The sequence below is a fragment of the Apus apus genome, chromosome 14 (genome assembly GCF_020740795.1).
Source record: "Apus apus isolate bApuApu2 chromosome 14, bApuApu2.pri.cur, whole genome shotgun sequence".
Classification (NCBI taxonomy): domain Eukaryota; kingdom Metazoa; phylum Chordata; class Aves; order Apodiformes; family Apodidae; genus Apus; species Apus apus.
In genome coordinates, this window is record NC_067295.1 from 5,036,338 (window position 1) to 5,051,011 (window position 14,674).

The 14,674-nt window shown below is 39.0% G+C and overlaps 1 protein-coding gene across 1 annotated transcript in view; it reads left to right on the forward strand.

The window, feature by feature from the left end:
• Positions 1-14,674, forward strand: part of MAD1L1 (mitotic arrest deficient 1 like 1) — a 347,925-nt gene that overhangs the window by 5,962 nt on the left and 327,289 nt on the right. Inside the window, exons 5-9 of the mRNA XM_051632510.1 lie at positions 576-700; positions 1,376-1,457; positions 2,667-2,797; positions 4,015-4,129; positions 5,066-5,127. Coding sequence (XP_051488470.1) covers positions 576-700; positions 1,376-1,457; positions 2,667-2,797; positions 4,015-4,129; positions 5,066-5,127 — 515 coding nt within the window. The remainder of the gene's footprint in view (positions 1-575; positions 701-1,375; positions 1,458-2,666; positions 2,798-4,014; positions 4,130-5,065; positions 5,128-14,674) is intronic.

Consider the following 14,674-nt stretch of genomic DNA (forward strand, 5'->3'; position numbering starts at 1 on the left):
AGAATATGTATTCTGTATATGTAGTGTTTCGAGATTATCCTTTTTTTTGTTGTTAAACAGAGCTGAGCAGTGGCTATCTGTAACAAACCTATGGGTTTTTCTTCAGACTTAAGATATTTATAACAAAATTTTAAAAACCACTGGCCTCTACTTTTAAGGAAAGCATAATTTATCTGGTATTTGGTTGAGGCAAACTCAGACATTTTCAATTTTGTAACCCAGACAAAATCTATTTGGAATGGTTGTGGGATAATTTTTTTACTTTTTTATATACTTGTGTTTTTATCATCATCTAGCTTTGAAGTTTGGTATTTTTCATGCCAGTTTGAGGTCACCCACTTAATAGGTAATGGAAATGGCAATTTGGGTGACAGATGAAAGTGACTAAATGATTTTTCTCCTGCCTTTGTTTTTGAGGTGAGTTAGCAGGTCTGAAGGTTTGCAAGAGTACGGGATTATTTCTACATTCAATGTTTGTACTTTTTAGTTGGTTATGATTTCTGTCTGTCACCATCCATAATGTCCAGCTTGGAGACTCATAGGCTTGTCTTTATTCTTTCTTTCCATTGATTCAGACAATCACTGTATTAAAAGGCAAAATATCAGAGCTGCAATGGAATATAATGAATCAAGAGATGCAGATGACAAGCCAAGAATCTCAGAAGCAGGAGCTGATGGAACAGCTGGATGTTCAACATAAGTAAGCAGGAGATGAATGACTGTAGGGAGAAAAAGGCAAACAAAACTTCAGTCTCTTGCAGCTGTCATCACTCAGAAAACTTTCAACAGTGTTTGATTTCTGTTCTTCAAAGGGGCTCTTTGATCTGGATGTGCAGGTTATAACCGTTGCTTGAAACTAGCTCTGAGGTGCAATTTAATTGTACCTTGAGAAAAACAGAAATACTTGAACTTAAAATCTCAGTGATGTCTCATGTTCATGGTAGAGGGTTAACAGAAGGCATGTGGGTGGGAAGGCTAATCTGAACTTACAAACTGAACAGAACAGAAATATCAAGCCTTCAATCATAGTTGAATGGTAGTTGAAAGATATGAGTGTGTTTTTCCTTGCTTACTAGGTTCAACTTTTTGATTTCAAAGGTGCTGTTTGTTCACTGTGAGTGTATATTGTTGGTGTCAGAGTTAAGGTGCCTTGATTTCTGGATATTTCTCAGGATGCATCTCTTTATTAAAATGGGTGGGTTTGCCTCTAAATTAGAGGGAGATTATATGAGTCTTAAACTGTGAGAGAGAGAATCTTCTGTAACAGTAATATTAGTGGTATTAGAAAATGTTTGTCAGAGATGCTTCTGTATGTCAGTTATTTCTGGTATGTGGTTCCTGGGTGCTAAATGCCTCATGTTTTTCCATCTAATAGGAAATGGCAAGAGGCTAGTCAGCAAATCCAGACCCTGCAAGCAACACAATCTCTACTGGCAGAGTATGAACAGAAGATTAAGGTAGGAAACTTTTTGGCCTCTGTAAAGCTTTACATTTTACTTTCTTCCATGGAAGAACAGAACAATTTGTTTTGTTTTTTAAATTACTATTGCAGAAATAAAAGGTTAGTTTGTCTTATAAAAATGTGACATAGTGGCCAGGAAGAGCTGAAGTTGGCTATGTTCAATCGGATGGGGCAGGCCATCCATAATTAGACCCTTCCACAATGACACTTTTCATCTTTGTATCAGTTGATTGAGAAAAAAAAATCCACCCATGCTTTTCTCTATAGCCTTATGCCATGCTCTTGAGAACAGCTCTGTTGGCTCTTGTGCCACAGCACAAGATTGCTCTGCACAAGATTGCTTCTAAAGCAATTGCATATTTTCAAATGGTGGAGGATGAATCTGGCAGCTACAATTATTTTTCAGAAAAAAATATTTTTCTGCTTCCCAGAAAATCCTTCTTCTGGAGTTTTCTTTAGTTCTTTTAGAAAGTGCAATGACTTGCAAAGCTTTCAAAACTTCACTGATTTAAATGTAAGAAATGCTTTATGTCCTTTCAAATTAACATGTCGGTGGGTGGGAGTATCTTTTTCACTTGGCTTATCTTCCTGGAAGAGGTAAATGTGGAGAGTTAGTTTGGTTGAGCAGGTGCTGGTAGTGGCATTGCCTGTGGTTGCTGAAAGGTAAAGCTCCATTGAAGGCCACCCTCACTGCCAGTTCTGTGATTGCAAGAAGAGACCTCATCCATTGAAAGATCAGGAAACAGGATATCAGACTGAAGTACAGCTCTAAATTTTTTTTTTTTTTTGAGGAAAAAAAGTAACATTTACCATAATGCTAAAATGCGCAGTTATGTTCCTTTTCATTCCTAATTCTTGAAGGCCATCTGAGTGTCCCTCTCTACAATTCATTGGCTGAGGGATAGAGGACAAGAAAATCACAGACTAGGTTTAATCAATAGCAGAAGGTCCTCTTAATGATTAGCAGAGATCCTTTTGTTATCAACCTAGGGTAAACAGGTGTAGAGAAGAGGCCAGCCCAGGTGTTACAGGTGGAACAGGAGTCATCCCCACTTCGAGCAATGGGTGGAGCCAGGTGCCTTACTGAGTTCCCTTCCAGCTTCATTCCAGTCACTGGCTTGAGTTTCAGAAGTACAATGGAGAAGTAACTCTTGTGAGTTCCAGGTTACTCATTGCTGTCCTCTTATCATCCCGCCTTTTCCAGGATCTGGAACAGAAGTTCTCCCAGCAAGAACATGATGCTCTAATTGTTAAGAACATGAAGGCAGAACTGGCCCATTTCCCAAAAATGGAGCGAGAATTGCGCCAACTCAGGGAGGAAAATGCGTATTTCAGGTGAAAGAAGGGCTCAGTCCTTGAGAGGGTTATCTTGTATCCTTCTCTCCTTGCTACAATTGCACTAGATGCAGTTTCAAATCACTCTGTTGGGCTTTCATATGGGAAACTTGAGTGGGAAGTATAAATATTTCATAGAAATACTGTGTATGAAGTGCTGTGATGGGTACTGGTGAGAGGACTGGACAAGGTCTGGGTAATCTTCCTTAACACAGCAAGAATGCATTGACCCTTCTGGATGGTGGTACCTGTTTGTTAGAACAAAATTCAATGTTTAAAGATAATGATAAACTCTCTACAGGTCTGGGAAAGAAATCCCTGCACAGAGAAGAGACAGCTGAACATTTCTATAATAAATGTTTTTGCTTAGTGATTGTTACCGCTATTTTAAAGGCCTGTTGTTCCAGCATAATGTTTGGAAGGTTGTTTGTTTAAATGTCTAAAGTACTCTGATCAAGCCCTTGGTAGAGTAGACTCTCTGGGTTTCTGAAGTGACAATTAATTTGAAAAATTGAGTTTCTATGTACTATGATTGAACTTGCCTTAAATATATTTTTTTGAGTAGATCTGATTTCCAAATTCTGGTGCATCTTTAAAAGAAAAGGAGAAAAGCCTAAATTACACAACTGATGTTGCCAGCTTTTTCTTATTCTAAAATTAAATAATTTCCCTAGGCTTTCTTCTTGCTAGTTTTTAATTATAGTTCTAAATTGTTTATCTTGGAATTTTTTCTCATGCTTATTTTTTGTGCACAGAAACACGGTATCAACAAATCAGAGGTCATATATATATTTTAAGCAGTTTTATCTCACCCTTGCACACCTCTGTTAAAGTACAAGCAAGCAGTCTCAATGTTTGTTCACCCATCACAGAGTACTCAAAAGGCATGAATATCTGCTGCTTGCTGTGCTCCAGCCCTGCATTCAGCCTGACTGAAGATGACAGCTGGGAGTCCTTTGCTGCCCCTCATGCTGTTTTTCCAATCAGTAAAGCAGATATAAAACTTCAGGTTGTTTGGACATAATTAGGATGGCACTTAGAGTAGAAATAAATCAGTTCAATAAAGCTGCAGGTTTTTTTCTTTGCAGCGAAGGTTATAGAAGTGAGTGGGTTGAATGCCATAATGTCTGCTCAATGTCATTGGATTCCCTTGTAATTCCATGTGTATCTGGGAGTCTGTGAGAGTTAACTGAGTTGCATGGCTCTCTTTCCTACAGAGAAATGAAAGAAAATAATGGATTGCTTAAAGAGGAGGTAGAAGGTCTCCAAAGAAAACTGGAACGCTATGAGAAGGTGCAAGCACAGCTAGTGACTGTTGAATTGGAAAACGAGGTGAGAAGCTGAGAACATTTGGTGGACGAGCAGAGTAGGGGTTTCCTTTGTGGCCTGTTCTTTTAGGGACTTCTTGTGTTGTGTATTAGCTATGATACCTATTCTAATGAATGGGTTGGAACCAGGCATTCCCAAACTTAGATGTCAGTATGAGGGGAGATATGGCAATGAAGGTGAAAAAAACAAAATATCTACTGTTCAGCTGGAGAGTTTGAGTAAGGAACAATCTCATCATAGTGTCTTTTGTGGCCTTGCTGTTCTTTTGCTTCTGCTGGAAATGCTTTCTTTTGGCATTAAGCTCTGCCCAGAAGTGGTGCTGCTGAACAGGTGTGTGGTAAGAACCATGATACTCACCTCGACTGCTGGCAGTGCTAGTAGGGCCAGAATGTGGTCTCAGATGAACAAAATAGTCTTGATTCCATCTCACCCTATATCAAGCATACAGTGAGTTGTCAAGAGATTGTGTAAACTTGTTGATCTGCAGAACTACACTGATGTCTGATCAGATTTAGAAAAACTATCTGGTATTGACTGAAAGTAAAAAGCTGTAGGAGAAACTGGAAGTAGAGAAATGGAAACTTCAGCTGCTACAGAACTGGTATTGAGACTACAGCTTGTTTTCTTCTTCTTCACTGCCAAGAGTCTAGTCTACCAAACTCTAGTACAGTGATGGTAGCTCACAGGGTTAGATAACCTATAGTTGCTGAAATGTAACACAGGTTCTGTGTGTCACAGAGCTGTGGTGACAGGGAAAGTATTAGTGAGAGCTGGAGACTGACAAACCAAAAGAAGATAATGAAATCCAGAGGAGGGGAAGGAAAGACACTGACTTTGAATGGAGGATTATGAGAAAAATGTGGAGAATAAGCTGTTAGAACATTAGTCTGTGTCTCTTAATTCGTCATCTCTTACCTCTTCTTTTCATCTCTACTTTAGAAACTTCTGGGAAAATTAAAAAGCTGGGAGAAGGTGGACCAGAACTTTGGCTTGAATATCAGGTATGTGCTCAAAGCTCTGGAAGGAGCTGAAACTTTTAAACCACTTTCCTCTCCTCTTAATCATCCCATACCTGAAGTGTGTTGGTCATGCTTTCTTGCTATTTCTTCTTCATCTTGAAACTCTAGTACTTTTGATTATATATGAGAACAATAAGATATGAACTGTTATAAAGTATTTTTGGGAGCTAATAAATGTTTTTCACCAAGTCAGCTTGACCAATGTCTCTGAGGCCAAGGTTCAGTTTAGAGTTCTTTGAGGTTCTTGTGTACGGCTACATTCATGCTTGGTTAGAGATTGTGCTAGCTCAGTAAGTGAACTTTTAAGAATTTTAGGTTATGTCTAGAAAAGAACTTATGTTACTTGTAACAATTTGTTGTAAATATTTATTTGGAATCCGGATATCAAAATAAATCACCAGATCTTCTTGTTGTGACTTTTCTTCCCTAAAGCAGCTGGAGAACAGTTGTTAAGGTAATTATTTTGTCTAGCAAGAGAAATGGAATAAACTGTGGGAGGGGGAAAAAAAACCCAACCTAATAGTATTTTGTAACACCAGCTAGTCTCTTTGTGTACTGTTACTTAACAACTTTCTGACATCTGAACCAGATTGTGTGTGGTCTCTGATATGTGTGTGGTATAAAGAGAGGCTGGAAATGGTGCATCTTCTGATAATTTTCTTCCACTGCAGAGGGTTTTGTTTGTAGCTGCAATACTTTTGTGTGGTGTGTGTTTCAGCACTTCTTTTCCTCTTAAATATTGATGTTGTTCTTTAATGCCAGAAGGAGAGGTGCTTGTTTGTAAATAACTGTCTTCAGCTGCCACACCAACCATAGAACGTCCATTTACCAATTGTTTCTTTATTCCATTCATAACATGCTCAACAACAAAGTTATGTTTGACACTGCTGGGATGTTTGCAAGTAGGAGTGTTTGCATATTGTACATATGGTTTGGGCATATTTCTGCTTTGGATAAAAGATACTTGGATTCAACTTGGGAAAGCCCCTGTAATTTTCTCAGTGTTTTCCATTTAATGAGGATAATGTCTCTCTTTCTAGAGGCAGGCCAGAGGAAACCTGCATTTAGATGAAGCTGGAATTGTGCTGAATCTCCTATAGCAAGAATGGACAGAAATAGTTTGAAGCCTTTTCACAAAACCTGTTCTATCAGTGGAGTAAAAGCTTTTTACTTACCTCAAGCTGTTAAAGGCTTAATGAGGTAATTTCCCAGTGGGAGAGAAATGGAACCAAGTGATTCTGCCAGTTGAAGTCTAATAATTCCTTCATTTAAAATCAGAATATTCGCTTCAAAGTGTTAGGTTTTTGATTGGGCCATATTGTTTAGTGCTATTAATGGCATCTTCTCTCACAGAAAAGGGAATTGCTCTTGAGGAAAAAAAAAAATAAATCATCTTTTGCATGCAATTGTAGCAAGTGGAACTGAATGATTTCCCCCTCCTTTTTTTTCTTTTTTTCTTTCTTACAGCATGAATTACATTAATTTTCAGTCAGGGTTGTGAAGATGAGATCATTGTCCTAGTCAGGCTCCTGGACTATGCTGTTGGTGAAAGTTTAAGAACAGTTAATTGCTCATTTCAGAGTAGAAGAAAATAGGAACAAGTTGGATGGTTGTCCCAAAGAGACAGAGCAATGTGCTGTTTGCTAATAACTAGATGAGCAGGGGAAAAGGAGACACATTAGGATTTCTCATCTTCTCTTATCCTGTTCTTCACTGGTACAGAGGATGTGAGGAATGTGCATACACCATGTGGCATTTTAGGACAAGATGGCTTTTCATTTCCTCCAGCACTTCCACAGGGCTTGTTCTGTGTCTGCTCTTGGTGGTTTCTGTTCACTGATTGCCTGGTCCCAGCAGGCTTTTTGTCAGATTGGCTTATGATCAGACCTACTTGTGTAATTTCAAGTGTGATTTTCTGTAATAACACTTGAAAAGGAGGTGCAGCTTTTAGCAGTGAAGTGGTAATTCTGCTGTTTTAGTACTAGTCTCTTTTTGGTAACTGTGAAAGAGTGTTGATAATGCTTCACCTTTTTTGGGGAAAACAAATTCATTAACAGTTTACTCAAAGGCTGATCTTACATTTGCTAGTTCTGAACTCCACTTGTGTTTTCCTCTTGCTCTCATAAACTATGGAAACAAGGACAGCTTTAGCTCCAGAGCATGTAGCTGTGTTTGTGTTGTTGTGCAGTATTCTTTCCAGAATCTGCCCTTGGGTTTATGCTTGCCTTCTACAAACATTATAGAATGTACTTTGCACGATAGTCAGATAATAAAATAGTAAAAAACATAGTTATTTATGGTTCGTGATACACATTATGAATCTACACATTCTTTTTTGTGATTAATTATATGTCCTTTTGATATCAATCTTCTTACTGCTTACTTTTCAGTTTAGTTGGCTGTCTTTTATCATGGATGTAATTTTGTCTTGTCTCTTTTGCATGTTACTGTTATGCTGCCAGAGATTTTAATACATTTGTCATGTGTCACTTTGACTTGATATTCCTGCTGTAGGATTTGGTTTCAACTGTAAAAGGAAAAAACAAAAAATTTTGAAATTCTTGCTTTGCCGGTATGAAGTCTTATTTATGGAATCACAGAATGTCTTGGGTTTGGAAGGGACCTCTAAAGGTCATCTAGTCCAACCCTCCCTACAATAAACAGGGACATCTCACACTAGAACAGGTTGCTCAGAGCCCCATCAAGCCTGACCTTGAATGTCTCTAGGGGTGGGTCCTCCACCACTTCTCTAGACAACCTGTTCCAGTGATCCAGCACCCTCATGTTAACTTTTTCCCCATGTCCAACCTAAATCCACCCTTCTCTAGGTTGAAACTGTTACCTGTTGTCCTATCATTAGATGGTCATGTGAAACAGGTCTTTCCTAGCCTTCTTACAGGCTCCTTTCTGGTATTTTAGAGTTTACTGTCTTTGAAAAGGATATTCGGGTAGGGCTATTGTAGGATTTTTTCTCAACACTTTCCTAATAACAAGCTTCTTGTACTCCAGGATTTACTGATGTAGTTTCCTCTTCTTGAGAATCGGGTATCTGTGTAATTCAGTTGTTGACCATCTTCACTGAAAAACCATGTTAATCGTGACAGACTTGACTGTTTTTTCAGAGTTGGACCATTAGCTTATAGATATTTTCCAGGTCTTTTGTTGACTGTCATTAAATATGTATTTTAACAGAAAAATACTTCTGGAAGGTTGTTTGTGAGGGAGGGCTGGTGGTTTATCTGGATGACAGTGTGCAAAACCACCCACGAGATGGCATCCTTTCTCCTGCTGCTGAAGGAAACTGGTTTTCTGCTCCACTCTGGCGGGCTCAGCCTGTCTTAACCATCAGCTGGGCACCTTAAGAAGGGTCAGCTACTCTAAGGAAAATTGTTCATTGTTGCTGCTATGTTACAATCCAGTTAATGCTACATGCATGCAATCACTTTATACTTGTCTAGTACCTAGGGTGATAACTTGGTTTGAGAGACTTTGTGTATTTCTCTAATGACAAGCAGTGCAGAGTGTTTCTCCAGCCTAATCTGTAAAATTCACATTTTCACCACACATTCTTCCTTTTGTGGTGTTTAAGAGTCGTTCAAACTCTGGTTCTGTTCTCCCCACCCCTAACCACAGAATTGTATCCCTGGGAGCAACACTGATTATTCTGACTTTCCTTTCTGAGGCATGTAGAAGATGCCCAAACACAAAATGTGGTTTCTTGTCCTGTGAGGTTGTTTTGCTGCTTCTTGTCAATGTTTGGCTGGTGTTGCCTTTGTCCTCTAATGAATTAGCAAGGTGATGTTGCTGTCTGTAAGCAGATACAGCCTGGAATACTGAACGATGCAAAATGATGTGCCTCAGGAATGTTTTAAAGATGAGGTGGTTGTAAGTCAGATACTGAAGATACTGGTAGCTGTTGATAGCAGCTGACAAGCATTAATGCTCAGTTTGTCTTTGTGTTTATCCATAAGTGGCAGAAGATTGCAAGTTTTGAAAGGCTGAGGTTGTTTTGCTGGGAAGTTATACAAATTTGTGAAGGCTGACAGACTGCAAGCAACAGGTTCAGAGGAGTTTTGGTCCAAGCATGTTTTGTTTGTTTGTTTGTTTTTGGTTTTTTTTAGAGAATAAATTGTAGTATTTGATGTGGAGTTTGTTGGTTTGGTGTTGTTTTTTAATTTGAGCTGGACGTGGTGACCATAAGAAGTTTTCATGTGTTCACCTGCTGGGCTTGAAGATCTTTGTATTCACAGCAGAATTATTTTATATCAGTGATAGATTTTTTTGGTGTTAATCAGGGATTGGAAAGCAGTCAAATATATAGATAATGACCTGTTTAAGGAAGTATTTTCTTTTCAGGGCACAATTTTCTGTTGCAAATAGTACTGTCAGCTCAGGCTCAGTGTTTGTGTGTGGAAGATAAAGCAAGTGATCTAGTTCATGTTACTTTTCTGAAAAATTTTCCTTCTTTCCATGCCTATCAAAGGAAGCAATGGAGAGATCAGCTGCCCTTTTCTGAAGGGCCATGGAAGGCAGTATGGAAATTAAAGGTGAGGCTGATGTATCAGAAAGAAAAATAATGTGCTTGGACTCTTCTGTGTTGCTTACAGGGTCCAGTCATGCTCTTGGATGCTCTTGAGTTGCATCTAATTGTGGTTATACTGGAAAGCAGGTCTCAGACCCCTGATGCCTGTGGTGTAGGGAGGGACCCTTAGGTTTAATGAAACATGGGTTTGGAGAGTACCTCTAGTTGTCCTTCAGTTTGTGAGGGTGAATTTAGTTGGCTTCAGTGAAGATATCCCATTAAGCTGCTGTAGCTGTTTCATTTGCTTGTTGCCCAGGCCTGTAAAGAGAAGTGCAGATTTGACAGGAATTCAGGCCAACACTTAATGACCATCTTCTAGTGGAGCCTGCCAACTGCAGACAGCAGACGCTGATCTGCTGACCTGTCACCTAGCGCCAAAGAAGTGAACCTGGGAATGCTGACCTGGTTTTCTTCCTGAAACATCTGTGGGCTGGCTGACAAATCCTGGGGACTAGCTTCCTGCCATGTCTGAGACCAATTACGAAGAGGAGATGGTGTGAATGTGTATGCATTTCCTCTCTAAGAAAGGGTTTAATTAAGTGGCAGGCATCTCTATTTAGTACAGCGGTTAGTGCAGTTGTAATTTGTAATTACACAGGTGCTACACTCAGTACGGGAAGTCCTGCTATGCAGATTCTGCTTTTGGAGCTGGGGGGGGAAAGGAGGAGAGAGGGAGGGAAAAGGGAATCAGATTTTCTGATTCTGCATTTAGTGGTGGATTAGTGCTCTTTTTTCCCCAGTGAATAGAAGAGAAGGGAGAATATTGGCATTCTCTACTTTCCTTTTTGAATCTTGATTAACTATGCTTAGCTACTCTGCACTCTCTTCCATCCAAGGCATTGAATATTTTTGCAGTACTGAATGAAGCTCATAATCTTCTCCTTTCTCACAAGGTAGTAATTTACCTTTCTCTGAATATCCATTATGAATAAATGGTTACTGGTTTTAAAAAAAACAACAAATGTCTGTTGACAGATATACAGAGCAGTGCATGTTGAAATAATTGGAATTGCTCATATGCGTTTCTGGGTACTTAATTAACTGCAACCAATCAAGACAAGACTAGGGGCTAATGTTGCTAGTTCCAGTAATGCCATAATTCTGGCATGATCACTCCATAATTAAAGCCAGTAGTTTTATGGAAGTAGCCTGTTGTAGCCCTCTGGTCTTTTGTCACCAAGGAAGAAACTGATCTGATGCAAAGCGTTTGATACTTGCTGCTGTCTGAAATGGTAGCACTGACCTGAGCTGAAGTGCTAATTTCTGTCAGGCTTGCTTTTTTTTTTTTGGGGAGGGTGGGAGCTGTCTAGGTTGGTTAATGATGGCCCCCTGCTTCACAGCTAAATCCCTAATTGGAAAAGAAAATTGGAATTAGCATAGCATGAGGAGATTGAAACTTCATTTTGTATATCTAAGGTGTTGGTTTATTTTTTAAAATATTTGTAATTTATGATCAGTGAACATACTGAAAATTGCATGACTGCTGTTTATGAGATTCCCAGTGTAAAGCAAGCTGTCTCATCACAGTGGGAATTCCCAGGGCACCAAAAAGGGAGATAAACACCATGTATGGGGAATCACTAATTAAAAAAACAAAACCACTAGCAAACAACATAAAACAAAAAAAGGAAGCTGTGCTTGTTAGAGAAGCTTTTATAGTTACAAGGTCTCAGCTTACATCATGGAAATAATCAGTTGTTTTCCTGTATAGCCACAGTACTACACTTCACAGTGGCTTTTAAGAGCTTAATTTTGGCATTAAAATATTTGCCTTGCACTGATGTTGAGGGTTTGATAAATGTTAAAGAATTCAGGCTGTGAAGAGGGACAAAGTATACAGGTCACTAATATTCTGCAAAATCCCTTAAAATAGGGTTTTCTGCTGCCTTCTACACAGGGATGCATGTTCTGTGAATTTCTCTTGTGTGGTTCTGCCAGGACAAGTTAGTCTGGACTCAGAGCAGTTCTGCCATTTGTGTCATGTTGGGGCTTCTGACTCAAGTGTCTGTTCTACCTGGTACTTCTCTGGTTCTGTGAGCTGGAAGAGGGATCCTGCATAGCAAAAAGTGACCTGGAATGGAAAACAGTTTTAAACCACATGGGTTCTCTCATCAGTTTTACTGTGTGAGTGCATCAACACTCGTGCTGTTCCAAAGCTGGGCAGAGGAAGTGGTGATGAGCAGCTGGGGTTGGAAGGGATCATGACGATGATAATTGTGTTTATTTAAAAATAAAGGTTATGTGCTTCGTATTTTTAGGACTTAGTATGTGTAAAAGATGAAAGTATTGCTTTAGAAGCATTTCACATCTTGAGGGAGAAATGCCTGAACAGTTCCAAAGGGGATCTTTGAAGAGAGTGAGGTAGAAATTCCAAGAGAAAACTGTGGTTGTCTTCCAATAATTGTATGTGTATTGAAGCTACCATTCTTTTCTTCACATAGAGAAGTCTTGGAGGAAGCTGTTGCTTATTGAATTTGATATACAGCATATGCTGGAAAATTGCTTTAAGCTCTTGTGTTCTTAGTTATCCTGTTATGTTAAAATGTACATTATTCTTCACTTTCATAGTGCTTTATGTTTTAGCTTTCCTTGACAGAATGCTTTGTGCGTGTGGTGGAGAGAAAATGTTTCAGTGTCATCTCAAAAGCTGTAGCTCCAGTTTTCAGGGTAGTCAGAAGGCAGTTTTGGGAGACTTCAGGCCATATTTGGGTGCCAGAAGGGAGTAACAGATCTAAATGTCATCATTGGAAGCCTGATGTCAAATCTGCAATTCAGCTGGAGAGTAGTCTTCTGCCAGTGGATGTTGATCCACCTAATTTTAATATGGCAACTGTTGGCACATCTTTTCACAGATTTCTTATAATACTTCGGGTCTGTTCCAGTGCTTCACTGAAATGCTGGGCAAATCTTCCTGCCATCTTTTCATGTTCAATATTAATGTTCTCCAGAAACACCGTACTTACCTCTCATGTTAAAAAATATTACTGTACTTTCTCCTTTACCATTAATGCTTTTATTTCCATTTGACTGTATCAGATTAATAAGTCTTGATGCTAAAGGAAACAGGAAGAGTGTAAAACATAATGGATGAGCACCTGACATCTAGGCAGACTGAGGCTGTAATGTATCATCAGACAATCAGTGAGAAGTGAGCAAGCTCACATCAAAAATATGTCTGTCCTTGCTTTGCATTTCAAAGCTCTGGGAGCAGTTAAGGAAACTGCCTTTCTGGGATCACAGATCTAGCATTCTGAAGATGGAGCAAACTATTGAACAGGAGCTCAGCATACTATCCATCTTCTTTGTTGAAGAATAATTTGAGGAACTTCAGTAGTTCACCTACAGGAACTGTATGGAGAATGACATAAAGGGAAAGACAGATGTTTCTTACAAGGGGAACAAGAACTTCATTTTGGAAGTGGAGCCAGTGGACCCTTTTTTACTGGAAAATACTATTTCTTTTTGCACTGACTCCTTTTGTCAGAATGTAGAACATTGTCCCAGTTTGAATACAGGGTGCATTTCCCTAACCAGTAAACTTAAGACCCTCTTTCCACTATGATCAGGAGTGGTTTTAGAAATGTGTGCTGGTGCTGTGTTTTTGCATAGCAGGTGATTGATTTGGCAGGGGGGACTTCCCAGCCAGATGATTCATTTTGTGTTTCTGCCATATTTCTTGCAAAGTGGTGTTTGAGATGCTGTTGAAAACCAGTTGGGTAAAAGAAGTTTGCTTTCTTACAGCATGTAGTGACCTGTTATGTGTAAATGGGTTGAACTTAGGTGCTCACTCGGCTGTGAAGGAGAAGCTTTCAAAAATACTGACACTTTTATAAAGAGCCACTTTCCTTACCCTGAGCTGTCTTGTTTGCCTTAAAGTGAAATTATTGTTTAAATAGGAAACACTAATTGGCAAGGAGATGGTTTCCTACTATCAGAGAGCTCAAACGCTCATGCTTGATTTTTATTCAGCCTCTCATTTGGTCATTTCCACAAACCCAATAACCACTGCAATCTCTAGTTCATTTTTAATTTTACCTTTCCATTTCCATTTTAGCATCTTTCAGTATTCTAGTTCTAAATTTTCTGCTGGGCCTGTGGATGTGTTGTGCCCTCCCTCTTCCTTAGATGTGCAGTGTATTATACCTCATTTATCCCCAAAGTTTTGCTTTTGCAGGGAAACTTTTGAAACAAAAATGTAAAAATGGATCCTCTACATACTTATTGAAGATGATTTTGTTTCAGAATAGCAGTGCCTTTTCCCAGAGTCTTTTCAAAACCACACAGGACTTTTCTAAATAGAAGCAAACCAAAATGCTTCAGTAAGTATTCAATCTCTTATACTGTGCTACTCCCATGTACTAGTGGGCGTGGCCTTTATTTACAGTGCAAGGAACCTACCTTCTTTATTGGACCAAGGAGTGCCAAGATGGTTTGTGCCAGGCTAATGGAACAGCTTTATTTGTTTGGATAATTGATTATCTTATCAAATAAAACACAGTAGATCGTATTTGTTTGAACTTCACTGAAATAGTTGATCGAGAGAGTCACTTGGGAAAGTATGAGCCATGTGGGAGAAGATGGAAATTAATAAAAGAGTCATAGGGAGTAGAAAGAATTGTTTAAGCAGGGATAGATTCAGTATTGTTGAAATGAAAATGCAAGGATAAGTAGAATTCCTCAAAGATGAGCCTTAGGATCTGCTTTATGTAGTATTTCTATTAATGGTTTTGGTGCAAAAACTTGGTGTGTGCTGATAAAACTTGGCTAATGATGCCAAGTTCAGAGGATTCATGAATACACAAAAGCTGGATATGCAGAACTGAGTGACCCTAAGGATTAGAGTAAAGAAGTGGGACAAAATTCAGTGAAACAAAGTACAAGGCTCTGTGGAATTGGGAATTGCATACCAAGTTCTTTTGTAAAATGTAGAACATAAAGTGGAAAGGA